Consider the following 27101-nt stretch of genomic DNA (forward strand, 5'->3'; position numbering starts at 1 on the left):
ATTCCTAAATGAAAAGGAATGCTTGCTTGGAGATTTAAATAAGCAGGTCCCGGAAGAAGTAGTATAAAATAACTTGTCAACTCTTTGGAGAATTTGGTGTCACTATTTTAAATTATGAATTTAGAATTGAGCATATTACATATTAAAATTCCAGAAACAGCCATCCAATAAACAAGGGTCAAACCCAAAGTAATTCCTTCAGTAATACCCTCTCCTTCCTTCAGTAATACTGCTCTTCCTGGGTGAGGCTGATCACAGTTGCCTTCTTGGATTCCTACTTATTTGGAACAAAGTCATTGATCTCTCTTTACTTTGTAATACAAAAACGTGTAACTTTTTGGATAAACAGAACCTGTGAGAGACACAGGTAAGGAGCGAGCTCTGGAAATAAAGGTTCACAGCCTCTCCAAGTGAAGCTTATTTATCCTTTCCATTGGGTAACAGACACTGATGCAAACCACAGAAAATGCTTCCCCCACCTCCCCTGCATTGAGGCCCAGGAAGAGGTTGCCAGCCAGGGGCAGTGCAGCCAGTGAGAAACAAGTTGAGGACCCCCAGTACAAGCATGAGATGAGAGTCAGACCTCAGGTCTGTTCACAAGAGCACGCAGACTGTGGCCTCTGGTAGGTTTGTCCCATTACTGGGCACAGAAGACTCCAATGACAAAAGGACCCCTAAAGCTAGCTAGAAACATGGAGGGGGGGACAAAAAGGGACAACCTCTCCGTTGTATAAACATACAATACTATACACAGCACCAAATATGTCACACCATCAAAGCGCCATCTGGCACCAGCGTGCATGCTCGGTGTCCTACCCCGCATGAAATGTGCGCGCTTCACAAGCAGACGCTGCGTGAGGCGAGGGGCAGCCTACAGGTCACAGCCCCTCAGAACTGTCACTGGCCTGTCCATCCTGCGCGGACATGCCGCCTCAGGATTCCTCACAGATGTGGGTCCTTCACTGCTGGTAATTTCCGTACTGGCCCTGCAAGAGAGCAAGACACAGATTATACCCCAACAGGTCTGCGTGAGGTGGTCCACACCTGAGGATGAGACAGATCCCACCCCAGCCCACACCCAGGATGAGAGGTGGACGGGGCATGGTTGGCCAGCGACCAAATGCCTCAGCCTGTTTCCATGAGGTAGGTGGGTAGCTGATGTTCTGGAAGCCACCATCCAGGCTGAGATGACTGACTTAGGTCAGTGGGTGGAAGAGGCTGGCTTACGTGGTCACACAGTAGCTGACCCCGCTGTGCCTGGGCCAGGTACCCCCGACACATCCCCATCGGACCCTGCCATGAGCAGGTTTGGGACGGGCTCCCCAGGCACACTCCCCTTGGCACCGCTTCCCACACGCTCACCAGAACGTTCCAAAAGCCAATAAGATTTGCTCCCCTAATGACTCTGCCCTGGGCTTGTTTACTTCCTGTTGAAAACTTGTTCTCTATGTATAACTGGCTCATTCTGTATCTCTCTTTAAGGAGCAGGGTGAGAAGTATTTAAATAATGAGATACAGGACCTTACCTATTCAGGTACCAAGAGAAAAACATCCCTAATCCACACAGTGCCTTAAGGTTTTATTAGCCATGTAAATGGTCGTTAGTGCCTCTGACCTACCACATAGTCACTGATGGATAGTCACCTCTTGCCCGGGACTATCCTCCAAGGAGACTGCAGAGTGCCCAGGACCGATCTCCTCCCGCCTACTGCCCTGCTCCTGCCCCAGACAGGTCCGACTGTGACAGGCAAGATGCAAGCTCTACAGTCTGCCCAGGTGCCATAACCTGCAGGCACGCCACGGACACTGACGCTGCCAGGCATGAGGGAAACATCCGAGGTGTGAACGGACGAGACTCCAGGCGAGTTTAGGACACAAAGAGCCAGCTGTGTCTGACCGAAGTGGCAATTTTTAAACTCCTTACAGGCTCAGAGAATTCATGTTCCGGAGGAACCTGGGGAGCCAGCCTGTCCCATTTTATTATTCCTCGTGGCCACAGGGGAAACTTTTGTCACATGTGATGCACAAGGCGGGGCGCGGGTCTGGAAATGGGCAGAAGGCTTGCCTGCTCGTAGCCATAAGGACGCTGCTGCTGGGCGGTCGGGCCCGTCTGAGATGCTCGGTAGCTTCCATACTGCTGGCCTTGTCCCTGCTGGTAGCTGGAGTACTGTGAGGGGGCGCCCTGGGCGGGCCCTGGAACACAGCAGGATCCGTGAGATCATCCCCCCAAAGCCCTCTCCCACAGGTCCTCCCAAGCCCCTGAGACATGTGTTCATGCTAATTCAGTCGCGTCTGACTCTTTGCAACGCCATGGAATGTAGCCCACCAGGCTCCTCTGTTCATGGGATTCTCCAGGCAAGAATATTGGAGTGGGTTGCCATGTCCTCTTCCAAGGAATCTCCCCGACCCAAGGATCCAACCTGCATCTACCGTGGCTCCTGCATTACAGGTGGATTCTTTACAGCTGAGCCACTGGGGAAGCCCCTGAGACATCGGCAACCGTTTTTCCTCCACATTAAACCCGAGCAGTGAAAGCAACACAGCTGGCGGCCACCCCTGCTACACCCCCATGGCTCCAGCTATGCCCCCCCAACATCCAGACGGGGACTCGGGGCCGCTCTCAGACCTGCTTCCTGGGACCACTTTACACAGTCACAGTTATCACTGTAAACACGAGTTAAATGCACAGCAAATGGCGAAAATACATGCAAGACAGTGATGGTGCCTCGAAGCCTAAGTGGACAGTGTAGGTGGAATTGACAAAGGCTGAGGGGTTTTTCCAAAACCAGCTGCTTCAAGGGCTGAGACAGGGGAAATGCTATGGTCCCAGAAAGAAGCACATGCCCAAAGCCAAAAGCAGGGGGCACGTCTAAGGGCCATAGGCACCAACCCAAGCTCCCGAGAGGCAGGGCTGAGACAGCTTGAACCGTAAAATAAAGAAGCTTGGATCATAACCCGATGTGTAACATCAGTACCTGTGAGCACCTACCAATAGAAGTATATGATCAATAACTGAGTGAACAGGGGAGAAGACACCTATCTTCCCTGGAGAAGACTTCCTGGACAATCTATGTGGATGATACCTCCTCAGGTGGGGATGGACCCAGTGACACCACAGTCTGGAGAAGGGGATGGAGGGAGTCGGGCAGTGGGAAGGCCTGGCAGGCGCCATGAACCACATGACCACGGTCAGCCTCAGTAGAGGCAAGTCACACCCATGGGAGGGGATATGAAGACACTTCCCCACCATGGTCTTCTTTTCAGAATCCAGACAAAGCCAGCCTGATGGAGGGACTACAAAGTGCCTGCCTAGCCCTCTTCAAAGTGCCAAGGTCAGGAAAGACAAAGCAAGTCTGAGCAACTTGCAACCCAAGGAGCTGTAGGACCCCAGACAGTTCAGGACAGGAAAGGACAAGAGATCTGAAGAAACTGGGTTCAGCCCACGGCCACGCACCAGCACTGGTTTCTTAGCTGTGACCATGGGGCGCTAGGAACAGAAGAGGTTAGCCATGGGGAACCATCAGCTCTCCTCACAGCTTTTCTGGAAACCTACAGCTGTTCCAAAATAAGAAGTGTGCAGGGACCCATTGAGTGACCACATTCCTGCAATGCCCCCACCTTACCGTAGCCTTGCTGTTGTCCGGGGTAGCTCTGCTGGTTGGGGTACTGCTGTTGGGAGTACGTCTGCTGCTGGGTCGTACCCTGCTGGTACCCTGTCTGCTGCTGGCTGTACTGTGAGTTTCCTGCAGAGGGAAGCAGATGTGAGCTTGTTTCCAGAGAGCAACAGCAGCTCCGTTGTCCCCCGAGGTGTGGGCTACTTTGGGTTCCACAGATTGACTCTACTGTTCCAGTACCTTTTCTTTACCACAACAATACAGATTACTTTATTATACTTCTCTCTTACTATCTGACAGAAATACAAAAATACAGCCAAAATAAAAACATTATTGAAGTTAATACAAAGCCCGACACCAGGGCTTCGAGGTCCTGATCCCGGGGACTGGTGGCCTTATTTGGAAAGAGGGTCTTTGCAGATGTAATTGTTAAGGGGAGGCCATCCTGGATTAGACTGGGCCCTAATCCAGTGTCCTTATAAGAAGGAGATCTGGACACACACACAGGGAAAGGCTGTGTGACTTCCACAGTTCAAAGGGACCCCACACGTTTCAGTGCAGTTTCGTTTTACAGACAAATGTGCAAGCCAGTTCAGACCTGTAATGTGTTTTTCCTCTGACTTCATGGATGAAAAGATGCAGAAATTTGCCTCTGTATTCTTCATCTATATGTGGATATAGTCCCAGAGATGTTTTAGGTTCGTTTTTTCTTTTTTTTCCCAAAGAAAATGCCTTAATTCTCATTTTCAAAAATCTTAACTAGCCAGTCAGCACCCATGCTAAAAGCCTCATTTTTGGAAGAAAGCTCATAGCAAAATTTGAGAGAGTGGTAAGCATATTAACAAATAGTTATCAAGGATTAAGAGCGAATGTAAACAACCATGTAAAAATCCTACACCTACAATGGAAAAGAACCTAAAAAAAGTACGTATGTAAATATATGTGTATTATATAAAACTGAGTCACTTTGCTGTAAACCTGAAACACGACACTTGTCAATCAACTATATTTAAATAAAATTTTAAAAATCAATAAAAATTAAAAATATTTCTACAAAGTCTTCCTAACGCAGGTCACAAGAGTTTTAGATAGGTGTAGACATTAAATGCCATTCAGTTTTCATAGTGCTTTTATACAAAGACCAATTTAAGCCTAGTTTCACTGTTTTCTTTCAAATAGGGCTTTGCTCTTCAACACCACAGTGCCTGCCCTTTAACTTACAGCATATCGGGTCCTACTTTGCATAAGACCCCACCCTCTAGCAGGAGCAGCTGGAGGCAGGGGGCCCAGGAGTGTTTACTCCTCTGTGGCATCAGAGAGCCCATGAACAGCCTGCCCAGAAAGGAGAGCTGTTTGTTGTTTTGTTGTTGTTCTTTAATAAAAACATATTCTGGAAGTAAGAGACAGAGGCACCGTCACAAGAGGCCAGGTTATGAACAATGGAATCCAAATAACCCATTTTTCTACATTATTTTTCCAGTTGTAAATAACTTTCCTCTTCTAGGAGTTGTAAATTGTAAGTATTTAAAAACTGGGATCCTTATAATGTACATTAAAAAATAACAGCTTTATTGAGAGCAAATTCATGTGGAAAGGCTTAAAACCCCACTAGGAAGTCCATTTCCAGCTGCACACAAAGAAAAGGAACACGCTCTGTAACATGGGCAAACTTTTCTCCAAGGTGGGCTCTGAGGAGCCTGCTGGGTCTTTTTAAAAAATTATTTGTTTATTATTTGGTTGAGCCAGCTCTTAGCTGTGCTGTGGCATGTGGGATCTTTAGTTGTGGCAGGTGGGATCTAGTCCCTTGACCAGGGATCGAACCTGGGTCTCCTGCACTGGGAGTGCAGAGTCTTAGCCACTGGACCACCAGGGAAGTCCCTCCTAGGTCTTTCTGACTGATCACCATCTAAGGAAACACCTTGACCTCTGCTCCCTCCTCATAACCATGGCCAGTCCCAGCAATAATGGCCAATGGGACAGCCAATGGCCAAGGAGGTGTCAGCAACTGGTGGAGATGAGGGTTCACTGTCCTTGTGTCTCCTGAGACTTGGCAGGTTTCTCCAGGGCTGCAGAGTTTCGGGGCCCATCTGCACATTCTCATGTCTTACAGTCCCTGTTCTCCTCCTGTGGTAACAGGTAAAGGGGCTAATTTACAACAGCCGCCGCTGAGGCTTGGACACAGTAAGTGTGCAGTGAGTAAGAACGCAGCGCAGATCTCACGTACCCAGAAAAACCTTCCCTTGACCCAGGGCCAAACCCCAGCAGATGGGCTGGTTTGGACAACTCTGAAACAAGAGGCAGGACTCTTTGAACATGCCTGAGGGAGTCTCAAGAGGGTCTTGTGGGAGCAGCAGAGCCAGGGAGCCCAGATTCTGCCCTTCCTAGAACAACCTGGGGCTTTCCCTCCACTGGGGCAGAGACGACAACTTCCCTTGTTTTTCTGCTCCTTTTCATTTGTTTCTAACTTTAAGACTATTGCGACAGTCTATGATGTGGCCATGAAAAAAGGAAACACTCATTGATGAAAGAGGCTAGTGTTAATAAATGTGGCAGGAATGTGGCCACAAAACAAAGGAACAAACCCATGATGGTGACTTGTTTATAAAACCTTGTCGTCAAGCACAGATGAGCCTTGGGGCCTGAGTGGCAGTTGTCTGGGGCAGAGCCACCCTGCTGTCCCGAATGCCCACCCACAGTTACCACTGCCATCGGGAGAAACTGAGAATCGACCCGAGGACTGGGGATGGGGGGCAGATCTGCACAGCCACAGGGTTAGCGCTTTGATTTTCAACAACAGCCAATGATGTTTAATATTTCGAAGTTTGACTTCTAAATGGACAGATACATTGATGCAATCTGAAATCTAAAACCAAACCCAGTCCACCTTGGAGAGGTCCAGGGCCTGCCTGCACCACCCGCCTGGCCTGGCCTTATCACCCCCGAGTCACTTCCATCACTGTCCCCAGTATTTCTGGTCTGTTTTTGGTGGGTGGGTGTGCTCTTAGCACTCGCTGTTTTACACAGAAGGCAGCATCCAGACACCCTGGTGCTGCACATCTGGTGTGACCCGGGGGACCCGCCACAGCAGTGCTCTGGACATGTCACAGTGGACACTGGCTGTGTCCAGCCTCTGCTCCTGCAAACCTCATGGAGAGGAAATGCCCGTGGGACGCCAGGGTTTCCATGGAGGGCTCTGCAGTGGTCCTAACAGCAACCCTGTCCCACCCAGCTGAGTTTGCTGTGCCCGGGGCCACTTCTTGGCACTTCTCACTCCAGAGAACCCGCAGGGCGCCTGCCTCCTGTGAACAATACCAGGACCAGCCACCCGTGTCTCTTGAGGTTCCTCATTCCCTTGGGGGACAAAGCTAGTTATGGCAAAGTCCTTTATGTCGCTTTCAAGCCACCCCTTATCGCCCCCGCCCAACACCCCTGCCTTTTTCAGGGCACAGACCACTCCTCTGAAAGAGACACCCCCACCTCCCAACCTAAAAAAGACCAGGCAGGCCACCCACCAAGGCATGGCCAGTACTGTGTGTGGTCCTGTGCGGGGGTCACTAACCAGGTGGAACAAAACGTTTCTAGATCCAGGAGGAAACCATGCCACCTGCCACACCTGCCCTAAAAGAAGTCACTGGATGTTTTAGCAAAGTCCTCATCAATTATGGAGGGTGAGTGCTTGTAACCCAAAGCGAGGGTACAAACTGCACTTGAGGCTTTGACAAGCCTGCACTGGTGAGCAGCTGGAAGGCGGGCAGGGGCTCCTCCTGAGGAGGAGGCTGAGCCCAGCTTTCCCAGAGAGGGACGGGAAACAGGGAGGCAGTGTTTCCTGGAGACAGATGGTCAGTTCGGGAAGATGAAGGCTCTGGAGATGATGCTGTGACATCACAGCGTGCACTAGTGCCACTGAAGTGTGCACTTAACATTGGCTAAAACGGTAACGTTATATGTTTCTACAATTAGAAAAAGGTCACCCCCAAAGTCACATTTTCTAGTCACTCATTCCATTTGTATCATCTGTCTTTTCGTTCCTGGGCCACTGGCAGCCCTGACGTTGTCCCCACTCCTGACCAGCAGACTGGGGGCCCTGGATCACATCGCCCATGAGCTTATTAGTGGCCCCTCTCCTCTCAGGGCTTCCTGGGGGCAGCAGGAAGTCCTTTCCAGGGCCAGCTGACACCCATCAGTTTGGCAACATCACCTTGGTGGCTTTATCAGCACCCGCCCCGTTTCTGCAGGCCCTGTGCACACTGGGCCTGGAGCTCACAGCCAGCTGCCTTACCGCCCTCGTAGTAGTGCTGCGTGGAGTCCTCAAACGACCGGTCGTAGGTCTGCTCTGTGTAGGACGCCGGCTGGTAGGCATAGTCGCCGTGTCCTGCAAGGAAACGAGACGCCTAGCAGTCAGTGGAGGTCCTGGCTTCCCAGACCCGGGAAAGACCACATGGACTCAGCCATCAGGTCAGGATGGCTTCCCACTGGATGTGGGTCCCGTGTCCTAGACGGAGCCCGTGGGGGCGCTTTCTGCTGTCTGGCAGCCAAGGTTCCCTTAAAGTGCAGATGGCCACCTGCTCCTGGGGCCAACAAGCCAAGGTTTACAGGGCATATTTGGTGCCCCATGTCCGACACACGTGTCCATTAGCTCTTAATGTCGCTATGTGGTCACCATCCCGCCACCAGCTCCCATCGGAGTGCATGACCCCTCTGGTCTTGGCCACCTCCCCACGGCCCACTGCCTGACCCAGTCACACATCCCTGCATGGGGTCCTCTCCAAATCCCACCCAACCTCTGTAGTCACTTTAAGTCATCTCCACAAACCCTGATTTTAAAGATGCTGGAACGGTGACATGGAAAAGGAAAATAACCTGCAGAAGTTGTAACTGAGCAGCTGGGAGGTGGGTGTTACGGGACATACAGTTGGCTCAGGTTTGTCACGTTCCTGAAGGCACTTCACCAGGAGCTCGTGTCCATCCTTTGGACAGTTATGTCCATCCATTCAGAGGACTGTGCCCCCAGCCCCAGGGAGCCCAGTGCCAGAAGCTTTTTTCAACAGAGACCAGCCCCTACTCTCAAAGGGAACTCTGGGTGCTTCGCTGGCAGGGGCGCTGGGGCTGAACTGGGAACAGCTGGGAAGTGGGGACAGATGCCAGGGAAGTGGGCCTCACCATCGGGGTAGTACTGCTGACTCATGGGCTCCGAAGCGGCCTGGCCATGGCCGTACTGCTCACTGCCGTAGTACTCCTCCTGGCCCAGGTACTGCTGGGACGAGCCTGGGGGAACAGTGCTGACGTCACCTCCCCGAGCCCCAGAACCTCCCAGACGGGCCCACTCAGAGGACACCCCACCAGGCCCACCCAGGGGACACGGGGCCCTGCCGCATGTCCAGCCCCCAGGAGCCAGGCTTCCCACAGCGGCCCTCCCCCCACCGGTTCCCTGTACCAAGGGCGGCCTCACCTTGCTGGGAGGGCCGGTAGGGCGCCATGGGCCGCTGCCCCATCACGCCGCCCCCCTGCCCGCTCTGGCCCATCATGGCCATGGACTGGCCCTGGTAGTGCTGGCTCCCGCCCTGCGCCGCGCTGTAGTGAGACGAGGCTGCCTGCTGGTGCATCATGGACACTGGGGAACATGACAGACCCCAGTAACCCAAGCAGTTCCCGGGTGGTGCCTCCCCCATCCCCAGACCAGCCTGCACCCTCACCCCAGGCTGAAGCTTCTACAAGGTCCCCCCCAGGGGGCCACATCACCCTTCCTGCCAAACTGCCTTTGGGTGACTCATAAAATGTGAAACGGGGCCCCCACTCTGGTCCCAGAGAAGCCTGTGGCCCTGCCCTCCACGGACTGTACCCTCAAAGAGCCCTGGGGGGCCCCGCCTGCCTATCCTTTCCTGCCCCCCTGCTTGGGACCCTCCAGGCAGCGCTGTCCAGCACAAGGCATGTGAGCCACATCACAGAATGAAAAGAAACAGGTGAAATCTATTTCAGCAACATTTTATTTGACTCAATATATCCCAAATAGGTTGTTTTCAGTATGTAATTAACATAACAAGAAGCAAGGAGGAATTCTGTACCCTCTGTTCCTGCTCTAAGCTTTCAAACTCACAGGGCACCCCACTTTGGACGCAACGCTTCCTGAGTGCTCAAGGCCCCAAGCTGCCCAGTGGGGCTCCCGCCACCCCTCAGCATGCCCTGCGTGCCTCCTGCCTGTGGGAGCCCTACCCTGTCCTCCCAGCGCGGGGTGGGGCATGCCACCACCCTTCAGAGCCTCCCCGAAGCTGTCGTGGGAGCAGCCAAGCCCCCCACCCGCCAGGCCTGTACCCACCAGCGCCGCCCCTTGGGAAGCTGCCAGAGGAGGGGGCCATGGGCAGAGCGGAGCGGTACCTGGGTTGGACTGCATGTTGATGTTGGCCCGGGACACATAGTTGCTGATGGCGCCCTGGCTCTGCAGGGGTACACTCTGCGAGGCAGGGCCTGAGTGGCTGTAGCCGGGCCCCGAGCCGTGGCCGCTGCCCGACATACTCATAGAGGTGGTGGGCAGCGTGCTCTGCGCCGTCTGCTGCAGGGACACGTGGTTCGGACCTGTGGGGGGTGAGGGGGTGTGAAGCCCACAGAAGACCGGCTCTGAGGAACCCCCCCACCCCGCTGAGCTTCCTTCAGGTGACTGTGCAGGGGGGAGGCTGACCACGGTCAAGGACGCAACCATCGAAGGAAATAGCCTGCTTCCCATCACGTTAATCAACCGTCCCAATGGCTGCTACCGACTCTCAACCCAAGAACAGGACACCTGTGCACTCAGGTGACCAGGTGACACACGCCGATTTGCAGGGTCACAGCCAATCTGGGGCTGGAACAAGGGCCCTACCCTCCCCGTGTCACCCGCGCATGTGTGCCTGCAGCAGGGCCTCTGGGAAGAGGGGGTCTCCACCGTAGCACCAGCCACTCGGGAGCCCAGTCGGTGACCCGGTTGTTTCCCGGAACCAACCCGAGCCTGACGCGCCGGGGCTGCTCACCGTTGCCGATCTGGGCCTGCATGAGGGAGGACGGTGGCAGGCCGGCCCCGATGGCATCGCTGAGGCTACCCTGCGAGTGCAGGCCCTGGGCCGAGCCGCTCTGGGACAGCCCTCCCGGGCCCAGCGTCATGCTCTGCGTTGGCGGCTGTGACAACAGGAAGGTCACCGGGAGGAGGGTTAACGTGGAGAATGGCCTCTAGACCGTCTCATCCAGGGACTCAGCCACCCCAAGACCTGTAGCCACATTTGCTGGCTGCCTGGTAAACGTCTCTAAGACAGACCACCGCTCTCATATAGCTGGACAGCTCAGGCCAAGACAGAAATGCTACTCCAAGTGTTCCCCGAGCTTATCAACACACACTTTGAGGTTCAAAACTGGGCCCCCCTTTCCTGGGACTCAGGGAGTTGCTTCACCAGCCCCAGCTGTGTCCACCTCACCTTCTCCACACCCTTCCCCGCCCGCCTTGGTCTCAGCTGGCCGGGGTCTCTGTCCCTGGTAGCCCCGAGTCCTTGCACAGTCTGTCCTGTGCTACAGTCTCAGGCTGCCAGGTGCCCTGCTCCCCCTCCACCCCCAGGGCCATCTCTGACCGCAGGACTAAAGATGGAGCTTCCAAGTGACCCCCCACCCCCACCTGGGCACCCTCATCTCCCAGATCTGAACCAGACAGTTCTGCAGCTTTGGACCAATGGTGTCTATACCCCCCCACCAGCCTTGGTGGGCACTCACGGCAGGCAGCAAGGACTGCATGTTCTGGTTGGAGTCTGCGATCGTGGCCAGGTAGACCAGGTTCCGGTGTAAGATCTGCTGGTATCTGCAGGCGGGGGCGGAGGTGAGGGGAGGAGCCTGCCTAGCCCTGCAGCCAAGCCCTGGGGTGGGGCGAACGGGCAGGTGGCACAGCGCTCTGCAACCCAGAAAGGGCCGGGGGTGGGGAGGGATACCCCGACCTGGGACCACTGAGTCTGTTCAGAGGATGGAGGTGGGGGTGGGTCAGAGGGACTTGGGGGCCAGGGAGATGCAGGAGGGGCTGCCAGGGGGCGAGCCTCATCGGTGGACCCTGGCTCTGGGCTCACTTGATACCCCAGCCCCCGAAGAGGCAACAGCATCTACGACAGCAGTTTGTGAGCCCACTCTGCACCCAGCCCTGGGCCCCACAGTGGCCCCTTCTCCCCTACACTTGCATTTCCCTCCAAACCCGCCCACCTCTCTGTGGGGAGCCACCCAGGGGAGCCGACTCAGCAGCTTAGCTGACCCTGCGGCCCCACTCGCTCAGGCCACCAAGCCCCAGAGGCGGCTGGGAGGGGTGCAGGCAGCGCGGCCACTCACTGGGTGCACTCAGCCGTCTTGCCCTTGCTCTGATAGTCCAGGATGCACTGGATCAGGTGGTGGTTCTCATCCAGCATCTGAAGGAGAAGCAGACGTGAGCGTGGGAACACAGTGTGTTTTCAGGTGGTCTTCGAGGGGGCTCGAGGGCACCATCCCACAGCTCATGAGGCCCAGTGGTGCCATCAGCAGAGCTGCCCCCTCACAGCCCAAGCCAGCAGGGCCCAGCACTTTCCACATCCCTGGGCCAAGCCCGCAGCCCTGCAGGGCCAGGGTCCATCACACCCAGCCCCACCTAGACAGGTCCCAAGTTCTCCGCAGAGGAAAACCCACAGCCTGCAGGACCTGTTTTCCAGGATCCTTGAGGGTGGATCGGAGTCTGGAGAGCATGAAACCTGCAAGTAATGGCCATGTGGTGGGGATGCCTAGGGGAGGCATTCTCCAGAATGGCCACTTGGGGACAGCACCTGAGGTGGCCCTGGAGACCAGGAGACGACAGAGGCTGCAGAAAAGGTCACCACGTGGGAGTGTGGGAGAGGATCCCAGAGACCAGCCAGGAGGCCCTGCGTAGACACTTCCCATCCGGACGTGGGGTGGAGATGAGGGCCTTGCCCTACCCGCTCAGCCGCTGAGCCTTTGGGCTTGGCTTCTCTTGCTTGGTTTTTTTAGTTACAGCCTCTTCCTCTTTGCTGGGCTGTTTTCCCCACGCTGGAGATGATGAGCCAAATTCTGCCATTCCCATGCCGGCGGCGAAGCGGACCGAGGTAGGGAGCCACAAGGGGGCGCTGTGGGCCGGGGCTGCCTGCAGAGCCCAGAGCAGGCAGGCTATTAGACCCACCGGGACTGGGAATCCCAGCCATTTGCCCAGGAAGCCTTTCCCAGATTAATTAAGAAAGGAAAACAACCACAGAAGGCCGTGTCCTCTCCCTCTCAGAGCCGCCCCTAGAAGGCTCCACAGGCTCTCCTCCTAGGCTCATGTTGCCAGGCCGGAATCCTCTCCCAAGGTCACATGCTTCACATGAACCATAAGTCCATTTCAGCATCCTTCCTATCTGCTCAGAAAAGGGTGAATGCTAAGTGCTCAATGTTGGGATAACTTATGCAATGACAGGAAGACCATAGGATGAGACGTTAACCAGCTGTTAGGAACATTTTTGTAGTTCTAATAACTATGAGAAAATGTTACACTGTTAGGATTTTTTTTTGTTATAATTTTTTAAAAACAAGGTACTTCTCACTTCATGGAAAACAGAAGGAGAAAATGTAGCAGCAGTGACAGATTTTATTTTCTTGGGCTCTAAAATCACTGCACACGGTGACTGCAGCCATGAAATGAAGATAGTTGCTCCTCGGAAGGAAAACTATGACAAACCTAGACAGTGCACTAAAAAGCAGAGACATCACTTTGCTGACAAAGGTCCGTATAGTCAGAAGTATGGTTTTTCCAGTAGTCATGTATGGATGTGAGAGTTGGACCATAAAGAGCGCCAAAGAACTGATGCTTTCTAACTGTGGTGCTGGAAAAGACTCATGAGAGTCCCTGTGACAGCAAGGAGATCAAACCAGTCAATCCGAAAGGAAATCAACCCTGAATATTCATTGAAAAGACTGATGCTGAAGCTGAAGCTCCTATGCTTTGGTCACTTGATGCAAAGAGCTGACTCACTGGAAAAGACCCTGATACTGGGAAAGACTGAAGTCAAAAGAAGAGGGAGGCAGAGGATGAGATGGTTAGATAGCATCACCAACTCAATGGATAGGAGTTTGAGCAAACTCCAGGATAGTGAAGGACAGGAAAGCCTGGTGCATTGCAGTCCATGGGGTTGCAAAGAAATGAGCTTCTTAATGGAGGCTGACTTCTGTTGTTGCGTCTCATAGGCTTAGCAGCTCCATCTTCCTGGATCAGGGATCAAACCCACGTCTCCTGCATTGGCAGGTGGATTCTTAGCCAGTGGCCCACCTGGGAAATCACTGAAGGAGACTTTCTGAGGAGAATAATCAGACCCTAGGAAAGACTTCCTGAGGTGGGTGACCCAGTTCTGACTGAGACGTTCTGAGGAGGGATGACCTGATCCTGAGGTGGATGACACTCCTGAGGGGAGATGGCCCAATCCTAAGGGAGACTTCCTGGAGAGGAACGCCCCAAATCAGACAGAGATTCCCTACGGAGGGACAGCCTGATCCATGGAAAGGATTTCTGAGGAGGGATTATCCAACTCCCAGGGAGACTTTCTGAAGAGAATGACCTGCTCTGAGGGAGATATTGGAGAAGGAACGACCTGATCCTCAGGGAGACTTTGTGAGCAGAGATGACCTAACCCTGAGGTAAACTATCTGAGGACGAGGGTCGGGATCCTGAGGGAGACAGTCTCAGGAGGGATGACCCGATCCTCAGGGAGACTTTCAGAGGAGGGATGATCTGATCCAGGAGACTTTCTGATGAGGATAATCAGACCCAGGGAGAGACTTCCTGAGGCAGGATGACTCAGTTCTGACAGAGATCTTCTGAGGAGGAAAGACCTGATCTTTGAAACACTTCCTGTGGAGCGACGACCTGATCTTGGGTAAGCCTTTGGAGGAGAGATGATCTGATCCTTAGGGAGACTTCGAAGAGGAATGACCTGATCCTGTGGGAGACTTTGTGAGGAGGGATGAGTGGATCCAGAGGGAGACCTTCTGGATGAGAAATGAGCCAATGGGGAATCTTTTAAAGGAGGGGTGACTCAATCCTGAGGGAAGTACTCTCGGGAGGGATTAGCCCACCTGAAGGGAGACTTCCTGAGGATTGAAGACTCCTGAGGGACATTATCTGAGGGAGCTTATGAGTCCTAAGAGACTCTATCAGAGGAAGAATGACCTGATCCTGAGGTCTGAGGTATACTTTGTGAGACAGATTACCTGATCCTCAGGGAGACTTTCTAAAGAGAGACGACCAATTGCCTGGGAAACTTATAGAGGTGATGACCTAATCCTGACAGTGACTGCCAGAGGAGTGACTACCTGGTCCTGAGGGGTGTCTTCTCAGGAGAGATAACTGGATCCTGAAAGGGCACTTCTGAGAAGAAATGAGGCAATCCCAAAATATCCTGGGGAGCAACAACCCGATCCCAAGGGAGACTTAACATACTTTCTTAACACAAAAAGGAAAAGGCATCTTCCACACTAATTGAGTGCAATGTGTCTGTGTTACTTGTATCCGACTCTTTGAGACCCCATGGACTGTAGCCCGCCAGGCTCCTCTGTCCACAGGATTCTCCAGGCAAGAATACTGACATGGATTGCCAGTCCCTCCTCCAGGGGATCTTCCTGACCCAGGAATTGAATCCAGGTCTCCTGCACTGCAGGTGGATTCTTTACCATCTGAGTCACCAGAGAGCCCTATTGAGTGCAACTGACCCATAATCTTCAAAACGTCAAAATTTTAAAGACGAAGATGAAAGACAAATTCCTTACTGGGAAACTGAATATACGTGACTTGGGATTTTCTTTTTCTATGAAGCACATTTTTGGCATAAATGTGGAATTTGAATTAGGTCTACAGGATTTCCCTGGTGGCCCAGTGGCAGACTCCATGCTCTCATTTCAGGAGTCTTGGGTTCGATCCCTGGTCAGGGAACTAGTTCCCACATGCTGCAGTTAAGACCCGGCAGAGCCAAATAAATTAAAAAAAAAAAAAAAAATGAATTAGGTCTACAGACCAGATAACAGTCCTGTGTCCATGTCCGTGCCCACATTCCCATCTCTGTTCTGTGGTTATGTCTTTGTCTTTAGGAAAGTGATGCTTGGACATTTAGGAGTAAAAGTCAGTTTGCAAATCTCAAACAATTCTGGCAAAAATAATATTTATACACAGGGCAGGGGGGCAGAGAGAGGATGAGAGAGCAAATGAGGCAACATGTTAACTTGGGGAAATCAGGGGGAAGAGAATATGGGAATTCTTTTAAAGGTTCATGTCTCACACCCCTTTTTTCAGGGATCTGTAAAATGACGTGGTCCCATAAAACAAGGGAGCAAATGGCAAAAGGGGAAGACCTCAGACCAACAAAGAGGCCTAAAGAATGGGGACCATAATGGAGGGAAACCTAGAGAGGCCCAAGAAGAGTAGCACTGAGACCATGAACCTGACAGATTACCTGAGCTGAGGCTTCCATGACTGGGAGAAAGTCTAGGATAAAGTAGTGAGAAATGATTTAAAAGAAAGTGAGATTGCCAACTCCAGGGGGAAAAAAAAGACTGGACAGGAAAAATGATCACACACAAGATCGTGCATGGAACAATATTTACACTATCACAACCAGAGGTGGATCAACCACCAGGGGGCCATCCTGGGGCAACTGGAGCACTTGTGTGTGGTGGAAGAGGGAGCATGAAAATGAGCCATGAACCCCTTTGCCATCATCTTCATGTGAGAGCAAATGTTAGGGACTGAATATCTGCTGTCCCCCTAAAACTCCTGTGTTGAAGCCCTAACTCCCAATGTGATGGCGTCTGGAGGCAGTACCTTTGGGAGGTGTTCAGGTTTGGATAAAGTAATGAGGGCAGAGCCCCCATCACGAGATCACTGCCCTGGCGAGAAGAAAACACCAGAGCTTCCTCTGGGATGAAGACAGCAAGAAGGTGGCCATCCACAAACCAGGGGGCAGGTCCTCGCTGGGAATCAAATCTGCCACCACCTTGGTCTCAGACTTTCAGCCTCCTGCTGTGAGTGGACTGAGTCAAGAGACAATGCTTAAAGCTAAAATCATTCAAGAAGCAGCCACTTGGTTTAGCAATGGTGAGGGCAAGTGGTGTTGCTGGGAGATGGAAACCAGCATGGGGGTGGAAGAATGACCCTGAATTTCTAATACAAGCCTCACAGCATGATTTGATTCTTTATGTGCAGGTGTGGTTTTGATGAGTGTAAAATCTAACCTTAAAACAAGAAGTTAAAAAAAAAAAAAGAAAGAAAAAAAAAAGAAGTAAATGACCAGAGGGAAACCCTGGCTCACTCCAGATTGGAGATTACAGAGATTTTATTTCCTACGAAAGTCACTCAGTCGTGTCCGACTCTTTATGACCCCATGGACTACACAGTTCATGGAATTCTCCAGGCCAGAATACTGGAGTGGGAAGCCTTTCCCTTCTCCAGGGGATCTTTCCAACCCAGGGATCTAACCCAGTTCTCCCAAATTGCAGGCAGATTCTTCACCAGCTGAGCCACAGGGGAAGCCCAAGATTACCGGAGTGGGTAGTCTAGCCCTTTCCCAGCGGATCTTCCCAACCCAGGAATAGAACTGGGGTCTCCTGCATTGCAGGTGGATTCTTTACCAACTGAGCTATCAGGGAAGCCCTGATATTTTCTGATGGACTGGAAATCCATCGGGGTCTCCCTGCGAAAGTTCATATCCTGCTAACTACATGGTGGTTATCTGTGAATCAGTTCCTTCTTATTTCCTATATATGTTCCTTAAAATTTCTAAGAGAGGCATTTGTTACTGTTATCATTTAAAAGATGATTCTATTATCTTTAAGCTTCTTTTTTTTGGATCTTTTAAATTTTCATTTAACTTTTTCTTAAAAATTTTTTTTAAATTTTATATTGGAGTATAAATGATTTACAATGTTGTGTAAAAGGTGATTTTAAAGAGTCTGGGACTGCCGGGGCTGGATGGGTCCAGGGGTTCACTTGTTCTTTTTCCTACCAGTGTGTGCATGCTAAGTTGCTTCAGTTGTGTCTGACTCTTTGCGACCCTATGGACTGTTGCCCCCCCAGGCTTCTCAGTCTATGGAATTCTCTAGCCAAGAATATTGGAGTGGGTTGCCATTTCCTCCTTCGGGGGATCTTCCTGACCCAGGGATCAAACGCTTGTCTCAGGCATCTCCTGCAATGGCAGGGGCGTTCTTTACCACTAGTGCTACCGGCGGAGCCCCTTTCTCTACCTGGTGTGTGTCTAAAAAGTGTGTATCCTTGATACAAAGTTGAAAAATAAAGACAACACTTACACTGACAGGGGGATTAACAATCTATTTCACATATTTATTGCTGTCTTCTGCGCTTTCTCACAGGAGATTCTGTGTCTTCCTGCACCAGAGGGCATGCCCCTTCCTCTCTGCCCTCTTGGGAAGCCTGGTATTCATAGGTTCAGGGGGATGGTGCAGGTGATGTCACAGAGAAAGTAGCTGGAGACTCGTGACGTATAAGAGCTGAAACTCAAGTGCCAGGCATGGCCCAGGGCCTCTGGAGGCGAGAATCCTGGGGTAGACAGTAGAGAAGGTGGCAACACCATTTGAAGAAGCTGGCGCTCTGCATTGAGGGCCACGACTGCCAAGTTGATGGTGAGATCCCATCTCTGAAGGCCTATCCTAAGCCAGGCAAGTGTGACAAGGAGATGGCCAGACCCCACCCTTGCTTGCGATGGAGTGGGCAGTAGGCAGCCGGAGTCAGGGCGAGTCGGCCATGGGCACACATCTGCTTGGTTGTCACAGGGCGGCTGTGTGTCAACTGTGATCTTGACAGCAGGGATCCAGGAGCACTCAGCAGTGACATCTGAGCCATGGTTGGAAAGCCGACCAGGAACACACAGGCGGAGATGAAGGCAGGGCAGCCTGAGTGGCAGGGATGGCCCAGGCAAAAGTGTGGTAGAGCAGGGCACATCCGAAAGCAGAGACAGAAGTTTCAGGAACGTGGATAAGAGGATGCGGTGGAGACGGAGAACCGTGGAGCAGCTGGGGGAGGCGGAGGCCTGTGGCCAGCAGAGGGTGACCCGCTGAACCACAGCCTGGAGGGACTGCAAAGGCCAACGGGACCAAGGTCATGGGACAAGGGCACAGCCATTACCTCCTGCGTGTCACAAACGTCCCCATGCCCCGTGGTGAAAACAGCGGCTTCTGAGATCTCATGATTCTGGGCCATCAGGGTGGTCTGCCGCAGGTCTCTCCTGGCCTAGGCTCTGGCATCAGTGGGGCCTCCTTGGCACATGGTCACCCTGGTGGTCTCAGGCCCCAGTGGGTAGCCGGAGAGCACAGGTCTCATTAAGCCTCTGTTGTGCCGGCCGCTGTTTCAGCGGTCAGAGCCCCATGAAGCAAAGCCCGGGGTCGCCGTGGGGCGGGGGGAACACGGGCTCAGAGCGGGGGCGGCCCCACTCAGCTGTTGTTTCTGTGACCATCCACCACAGGCTTTACCAGGGACTGGACCTGGCTTCGAGGGAGGTGATGACCGACCTGGCACTCTGCTGCCCATGGGCCTGCCTGGAGGTGAGGACACAGGTGATGAGCAGGGCCGGGCTCAGGGGGCCACTGACGCCACACGTGGGGTCCTGACGGGTGGGTGAGGGGTTGAGGATATCAGAAATTTGGGAAGGGGAGGGACTAGGGGCCCTAGAGCCCCCAAGAGAGCAAGGTACAGGGACTGGAGCCATCAGAGAACCCTGGAATAGGGGCCACAGAGGGACCTGGAAGCCCTGAAACTTGCTGCCAAGGGGGGATCGGGTCACCCCACAATGGGCAGAAAGACCCTTCACAATGTCCTTGTGGCTGTTCTTGTAATTAACAAAGGCTGTACCCTTGAAATGGGAGGAAATTCACGGATGTGCTGAAGTCCAAGGAGAGGGTGGGCCTCCCACCTCCCACCCTTGGCTGCCACTCCAGCCAACCTCAGCTGGTTTGGGAAGCATCTCCCCGTCCCTGCTGTGCACACATGGGGAACATTTCAGTCCCGCTGGTCTCCCACCATCCCTGTTTCAGAGACTGTCCCGTATCAGCCACAAAGGTCCTCCCTCTTTGTTTCCTAAGCACCAGAGAACAAACACATGGTACTCAGGGGTTCTGTGGCTACAAAAGAGACTGCAGAGCATGCCTCCATACGTGGGGTCAACTCCATGTGAGATAATTCCTGGGAGCCACTTGAGCTGTGGGAGGGACGACTAGAGAGCTGGGTAAGTGTCCCCAGGTGGACAACCCTCCTCCCACCATGGTTCTCAGGATTTTGCTAATCCATCAGGGCTCCTTCCCACCAGCACACAGGCAGCTGCCACGAAACCACCCTGGAGGATAACTAGGAGCCCCCAGGCCAGAGACCCAGCTGATGGATGCCGACAGGACCCCTTCCAACAAACATCTGCCTGATGGGACAATCTGTGAATTGGATGTGTAGGTTTCAAAAAACCCCAAACCTTACTCCTGTGGTGTCCTTGGGAGGGGCTGGCCTGGCTCTGTGGTCCTCCCTCTGTGGCTGACACGTGTGTTCAGACTCTAAGGACATGGTAAGGCACATTAACATGGTTGTGATTGTTCAGTTACTCAGTTGTGTCAAATTCTATGCAACCCCATGGACTGTGGCATGCCAGGCTTTCTTGTCCTTCACCATCTCCCGGAGTTTGCTCAAACTCATGTCCATTGAGTCGATGATGACATGCAACCACCTCACCCTCTGTCATCCCCTTCTTCTCCTGCCTTCTATCTTTCCCAGCATTAGGGTCTTTTCCAGTGAGTCGGCTCTTCACCTTAGGTGGCTAAAGTACTGGAGCTTCACCTTCAGCATCAGTCCTTCCAAAGAATATTCAGGGTTGATAACCTTTAGGATTGACTGCATTGATTTCCTTGATGTCCAAGGGACTCCCAAGAGTCCTCTCCAGACTACAATTCGAAAGGATCAATTCTTCAGTGCTCAGCCTTCTTTAAGTCCAACTCTCACATACATGACTACTGGAAAAACCATAGCTTTGATTATACTGATCTTTATTGGCAAAGTAATATCTCTGCTTTTTAATATACTGTCCAGGTTTGTCATAGCTTTTCTTCCAAGGAGCAAGCATCTTTTCATTTCACGGCTGCAGTGACTTCACTGTCCACAGTGATTTTGGAGCCCAAGTAAATAAAGTCTGTCACTGTTTCCATTGTTTTCCCATCTATTTGCCATGAAGTGATGGGATGAATGCCATGATCTCAGTTTTTTGAGTGCTGAGTTTTAAGCCAGCTTTTTCACTCTCCTCCTTCACCTTCATCAAGAGGCTCTTTAGTTCCTCTTCGCTTTCTGCCAAAAGGTTGGTATCATCTGCATATTTGAGGTTATTGATATTTCTCCCGGAAGTCTTGATTCCAGCTTGTGCTTCGTCCAGCTCATCATTTCTCATGATGTACTCTGCATATAAGTTAAATAAGCAGGGTGACAGTATACAGCCTTGATGTATTCCTTTGCCAATTTGGAACCAGTCTGTTGTTCTATGTCCGGTTCTAACTGTTGCTTCTTGTCCTGCATACAGATTTCTCAGGAGGCAGGTAAGGTGGACTGGTATTCCCATCTCTTTAAGAATTTTCCAGTTTGTTGTGATCACGTTAATGTGCACGCAGCTGCAAGCGTATGCCTATCCTCCTCTAGGACATGGGGCCCGCACATTCTTCAGTCACCACCACTCTGCCCCTGTGAGCCTGGCTCCCTTCCCTCTTCACAGGACCCTGGACTCCTGCGGTTTGGGATCACCTGCCCTTCAGAATCTACTCTTCGCTTTTGCTCAATGTCAAGAATACCATCGAAAGGCTGAGACCATCACTCACTTACAAGGTGGCTTGCCTTACTGTACCAGGCGATCACGGGTTACCACAAGTGCAGTTGAAAGGATCCAACCATGTCATCTTCCTTAAAACAAGGAACCCGAGGCCTGGGGGTGGAAGTGGGGGTGGGGGGCGCTGGACTGTGAGCTGTCATAGCTCCACCCTCACTGCTGACCCCATGGCCCACTGCCTATCCACCGGTCCTGCAGTCCCAGTGCAATCACCCATCTGCTCAGGAGCTGTGCTGGCCAAGGGGGTTGGGGCCACATTTCAGGAGCCTCAGCTGCACAAACATCCAGCACCTTTGCCCTGGGGCCTTCTGACTCCTGTCATGTTCACGCAGCAGGGCACACAGTCATGGTGCCCGCCAGATATCAGGCAGTCCAGACTGGCCTGATGTTGCCCACATTCTGCCACTTGGGGACATCAGTGCTAGGTCCCCTCACTGCGGGGGTGGGAGGGCAACTTCTACTCAAAGCCTGGGGATCGCATGGATGCTGTCATCCAACTCCCAGCACAGGGCCCACCGGCCCAGGGAGCAGGCTGGGGCAGAGGGCCGGGGCCACGAGCAGGGCACAGTGGGGACACCTATGAGTGAGTGTCAGAGGGCCCCTGGCTACCTCCCCCTCCCTCCACCTCCAGGCTCTGGAAGAGAGACACAGCCCTGAGGAGGCAGGCTTGCGGAGCGGTTGGGGGGTGGGGCCTGTACTTTATCCAGAGGCTTCCATCCTCCACCAGGGGGCTCCCAGGACAACATCTGGGTTGAGGCAGTGCCTGGGCAGAAGGGCAGAGGCCGGGCGGTGGCTGTTCCCTCCCTGAGAACACCCATAGGGGATGCACTCAGAGCCTCCACAGGGCAGGTTCAAGTGCGCTCAGGGGCAGCACCCTGCCTCCCCACCCAGGGCTGGTCCCAGAGACCACAGTGAAGGGACACCACCATTCCCACCCCGGGAGACCCTTCCCAGGCCTCTGCTCACTGGGGAGAAAGTGCTTTCAGTAACTACTGCCTTAGATGATCAATAGCAAAGTTCACAGGAGGCTCCGAGTCCCCAAGGCCCTCTCAGTTGTGAATTTTAAAATGGCCAATCTACCTCCCCCATGAATTAGCCCACATTTTTAAGGCAAGTTTCAGGTCTGAGAGAGTACAGGGCACCCCCCTACAATGGGTCACCCCTTACCCCCATGCCCCCACCCTGCCCCTGGGCACAGAGGTCCTTGCAGCCGGGCAGCCACCCTGCTGGTCTCTCTCCCATGCCTGACCCGTATCAGCAAACACGCCAGCTGCCTACCCCTCCATGAGCTCCCACGGAGCCTGTCCCGCCTGCACAAGGTGCTCAGGTGCAGAGGGACAAGACACTATCCCCGCTCTTCAGCTAAGGAAACAAGCTAAGGAAACCAACATAAACAGGGATGATAAAACTCACATTTATTAAGCAACTACTATGTACGAAGCACCAAGGAGGCACCTACACGTCAGCCAAGGCAAAGCAGTCAAGGGCCCCTCCAACATGCCCCAGCCCAGCCACACAGGCTGCAGAGACAGCAGCACCCCAACCCCCACCAGTGACATCCGGAGCAGCTCAGGGCGGGTCCTGGCCTATAGGTCAGCTGGCCAGGTACAGAGCCACTGGCTTTTCCTGGGGACACTGCCCACCTCCACCTCAGACCCTCTGGCCAAATCATGTCCCCCGTGGTTCTCACCTGGGTTGAACCTGCCCTCACACTACGCTTGGTCACAGCAAGCAAGACCACTAAGTGCATGACTGAGGCACCCCTAATCAGGCTGGCCCTTCCAGCCCTGCCAGTTTTGGTGCCTGATGTGAAGAGCCGTCTCACTGGAAAAGACCTTGATGCTGGGAAAGACTGAAGGCAGGCAGAGAAGGCAGCAACAGAGGAGATGGTTGGATGGCATCATTGACTCAACAGACATGAGTTTGAGCAAACTCTGGGAGATGGTAAAGGACAGGGACGTCTGGCATGCTGCAGTCCACGGGGTCACAAAGAGTCGGACATGACTGAGCCACTGAAAAACGCCTGCTCTGCTCCCTGCAGACCACAGGCGGGACCACTGGTGACTCTCAACCTTTGAGACCCTTCCTATCCCCACTCTTTGGTCCTTCTTGTCTGATACGCCCCCACCCCATGTGTCCTCCTTTAGGAGTTGAACTGTGTCCCTCAAAATTACCTGGTCAAATCCTAACTCCCAGTATCTGGGACCATGGCCTTATTTGGAAATAGTGGCCTTGGAAAAGTAATCAACTTATATTTGAGGTCACATGTATTAATGTGTTAGTTGCTCAGTCGCGTCTGACTCTTTGTGACCCCATGAACTGTAGTCCATCAGGCTCCTCTGTCCATGGGATTCTCCAGGCAAAAATACTGGAGTGGGTTGCCATTCCCTTCTCTACTGCCTGAGATGATCAATAGCAAAGTTCACAGGAGGCTTCGAGTCCCCAAGGCCCTCTCAGTTGTGAATTTTCCCCTGAAGGGATTGACTTTGATGGCCTGCAGGGACCTGGTGGACTTGTCCTCAGCCTTTTGACTGTTTGAGACTTTTGTCGTGGGATCTTCCCGACTCAGGATTGAACTCAGGTCTCCTGCGTTGCTGGCGGATTCTTTACCATCTGAGGCAACAGGGAAGGATTAGGGTGGACCTTAAATCCCACACTTGGTGTCCTCATGAGAAGAGGGAGATTGGACACAGAGACACATAGGAAGGGGGCCAGGTGAAGATGGAGGCAGAGGTCAGGATTATGCATCTACAGGCCAAGGAGCTCCAAGGACCACCAGCAATCGCCAGAAACTCAAAGAGAAGCCTGGAATAGATCCTGCCTTGGAACCCCAGAAAGGAAGCAACACTGCCAACACCATGACTTTGGATTTTCAGCCCTTCAAACTGTAAGAAAATTCATTGCAGCTGTTTTAAATGACCCTGTTTGTGGCAATCTGTTATGACAGCCGTAGGAAATGAATACAACTGCCCATCCCAAACGCTTGACTGATGGAACCAGGGTCACAGATGCTCCAGCACATGCTAGGCACTGACTGTGCTGGACACTGTGCCAGCCTGGGGACACAATAAGAATGGGTCAGCAACACAAAAACTTGGAAGCCCAAGTGACATGTCAAAGTGCTGCACTTACCACATTACTGCCAAGGGTGCACAAGGAAGGGGCATTTCAGTGGGGCCTTGAAGGCTGAGTAGGAGTTTGTGTGGCAAGCTCCTGTCCAAACAATCTCTAAGGACAAGAGTGTACTTTCTGCTGTCTCTCTACCAAGTAGGCTTCCGAGGAACCCCTGGCTTTTTCTCAGTGCTCTGAGCATGAGCACATACTGTGAACACAGCTCATATGAGTGCAGAACATGTATTTATGATACCCTCTCAGAATACCAGTAAGAGAGCCCTGCGTATATATATTGACAAAACACCAAGGTGACCACACAGACTGCTAGTCCTATCAGGTCAAACCAGATGACAGCCTAAGCCAAAGACCCACCTCCAACAGTCGGCAGGCAGACATTCTGCCCTGCGATTCGGTCTTTCTGATCTGATGTTTGGGAACAGTGCTCAAACACACATTTCTCCCTAGAGACTTGCAAAGTGCAAACAACTGGATGAATGCTGACGCCAAGGCAGCTTCAGGAACCGTGGCTACACTTGTCACACTTAGCTCCAAACACCAGGGTCCTCAGAGCCTCTTGGGCTGCCAACATGTGTGTCTGGGTCACATGCTTGACTCTCTGCCCCACCAAGGGTCCCACATGGGGTGTCACTGTCAGGGCAGACCCTGGAGTTGCTGTCCAGGTGTGACTCCTGGCCCCACCGTGTACCAGCAGGCACTCAGCCTCCCTATACCTGTCTCCTGATCTGTAAAATGGGGACGATAGTAACTCGAGACATTAAACGAGCTGAGACCTGCAAAGCCCTTAGAATAAGGCCAGTAAGCTCCCCATAAGGGTTAACCAAACAAATAAGAATGCTCTGTTTTTAAACCTGTATTTCTCCTGCTTAAGTCCTTTCTTCCCCACTTAGCATTTATGAGGCTCCTCCTTTGTCAAAACCAGTCACGACAAAAGTCTCAAACAGTCAAGAGGCTGAGGACAAGTCCACCAGGTCCCTGCAGGCCATCAAAGTCAATCCCTTCAGGGGAAAAACAGGCTCACAGAAACCAAGGCATACTGCAGAGGACCACAGGTTAGAAAAGAAAGTAACATAGCTGTCAAAAACACCAAGAAAATTCAAGTGGGAATGACTAACACCCTCTTTCTTCTAAGCTTATCTTCTAAGAAAAAACAGTAGGAAAACTGAAATCTTCATTTTCACAACTTAAGGCTTTGTTAAAGGTGCCCCCAAGCCAACCGGGAAGGTTATCTCTAGAAAACCACAAGGCCGAACTTAAAGAACGTGGGCAAGGCTGTAAAGCGAATGTGTAAAGTTTCTGTTAAGTGAGAGACTGGCTAGGTGTCACACTGAAACACAATTTGACACGTGAATAAGCGCAGCAAGGTTTGGCCGGCAGGTCGGCCCCGGGGTGTAGCGAGCTCCTTGAAGGGCTGCGGGGCTGCTGGAACTGCGTCCCACCCTCTGGATGCGCCCCTTTGTGCATCGGAGTGCACTTAAGGGGGCGGTAGGGGCCGGCTGCTGGGACCTATTCCTGTTTCCCCGTGCACCCCTCGACCAGTCAAGGTGCGCGTAGGGGCCAGGGCCGCCCACCACGCAGCGCCACCGCTTTCGCCAGCGAAGTGGATCCCTTGTGCACGCGGGGTGGCCGGCGGACACCACTCAGTGGGCGGCTGGTCCCACCGCCCTGCACCCCTGCCCACGGACCGTGGCCCCAAAGATGGTGAGTCACCACTGTGCCCGCGCGGCCCGCAGTCGATCCCGGGTTGGATCCGAGGATACCAACCGCGAGCAGCATCTTTCGGACACCACCCCTTGGGCAGTCTGTTCCGCCACACTGCGCCCCTGCCCACGGCCCCTGGTCCCGAAAGCGGCGGGTCCCCACTGTGCCCGGCGTGGCCCAGGGTCGTTCCCAGCTTGGATCCGCCGACACCACACCGCGGGCCGCCACGCGCCCTGCTCACGGCCCACGCGCGCCCCCGCCCAAGCTGGCGTACGTCGGCGGCCAAGCGCGCGCGGGGCCCCGGCGGGGTCGCTGCGGTCGCCTGCGCCCCGGCTTTGTTCGCGCCCCGCGCCCGCCGGCTACCCTCGACCCGGCCGGGCGCCCGCCCGCACGCCGCGGCTCCCGGGCCCCGGCCCGGGGCTCCCAGCCCACCTTCTGGATGGTTTGCTGCGTGACCTCGCCTTTGCCTCTCGGCCGGGCGGACGCGAAAGCCACCGACATGGTAGCGGGCGCTGGATCAGCCCTAGATCATCGGGGTTTATTCTCCGGCTGCGATCGGCAGCCGGAGGCGCTCATTCTCCGCAGTCGGTGGGGGGCGGGGGGCGCGGGGGGAGCCGCGTTGTGGGCTCGTCCGCCCCGCCGCTGCCGCTTCGCTCTGAAGCCCGCCGCGCCCCTATCCCGTGCGCCGCCTCAGCTCGAGGCGGAGCCCCGCACGGCGCCCCCGGGCGACCGCTCCGCGCCCCACGCCCGGCCCGCCGCCGCCGCGCCACCCCCTGCGCCCGGCCGCCGGTGG

At 53.5% G+C, this 27101-nt stretch overlaps 1 protein-coding gene across 1 annotated transcript; it reads right to left on the reverse strand.

Moving 5' to 3' along the window:
• Positions 1-395: 395 nt before the first annotated feature.
• SS18L1 (SS18L1 subunit of BAF chromatin remodeling complex) lies at positions 396-26879 on the reverse strand. Its single transcript, XM_065921668.1, has 11 exons — positions 26741-26879; positions 11940-12016; positions 11343-11427; positions 10616-10760; positions 9987-10184; positions 9064-9225; positions 8775-8879; positions 7894-7986; positions 3624-3743; positions 2066-2193; positions 396-986 (listed from the first exon to the last, which is right to left on the reverse strand). Exons 1-11 carry the CDS (start codon positions 26807-26809, stop codon positions 960-962), a joined length of 1209 nt encoding a protein of 402 aa, XP_065777740.1. The 5' UTR covers positions 26810-26879; the 3' UTR covers positions 396-959.
• Between the last annotated feature and the right edge of the window lie 222 nt (positions 26880-27101).

Source organism: Muntiacus reevesi, chromosome 2 (assembly GCF_963930625.1).
Source record: "Muntiacus reevesi chromosome 2, mMunRee1.1, whole genome shotgun sequence".
Taxonomy (NCBI): Eukaryota; Metazoa; Chordata; class Mammalia; order Artiodactyla; family Cervidae; genus Muntiacus; species Muntiacus reevesi.

Bases quoted from the DNA above. Each gene is read 5' to 3' on its own strand.
- SS18L1 (XM_065921668.1), bottom strand. From the start codon at position 26,809: ATGTCGGTGGCTTTCGCGTCCGCCCGGCCGAGAGGCAAAGGCGAGGTC. The intron at 11,428-11,939 runs GTGAGTGGCCGC...CCCCGCCTGCAG, and splicing joins AAGACGGCTGAGTGCACCCA to ATACCAGCAGATCTTACACC. The intron at 10,761-11,342 runs GTGAGTGCCCAC...CTGTTGTCACAG, and splicing joins TGCAGTCCTTGCTGCCTGCC to CCGCCAACGCAGAGCATGAC.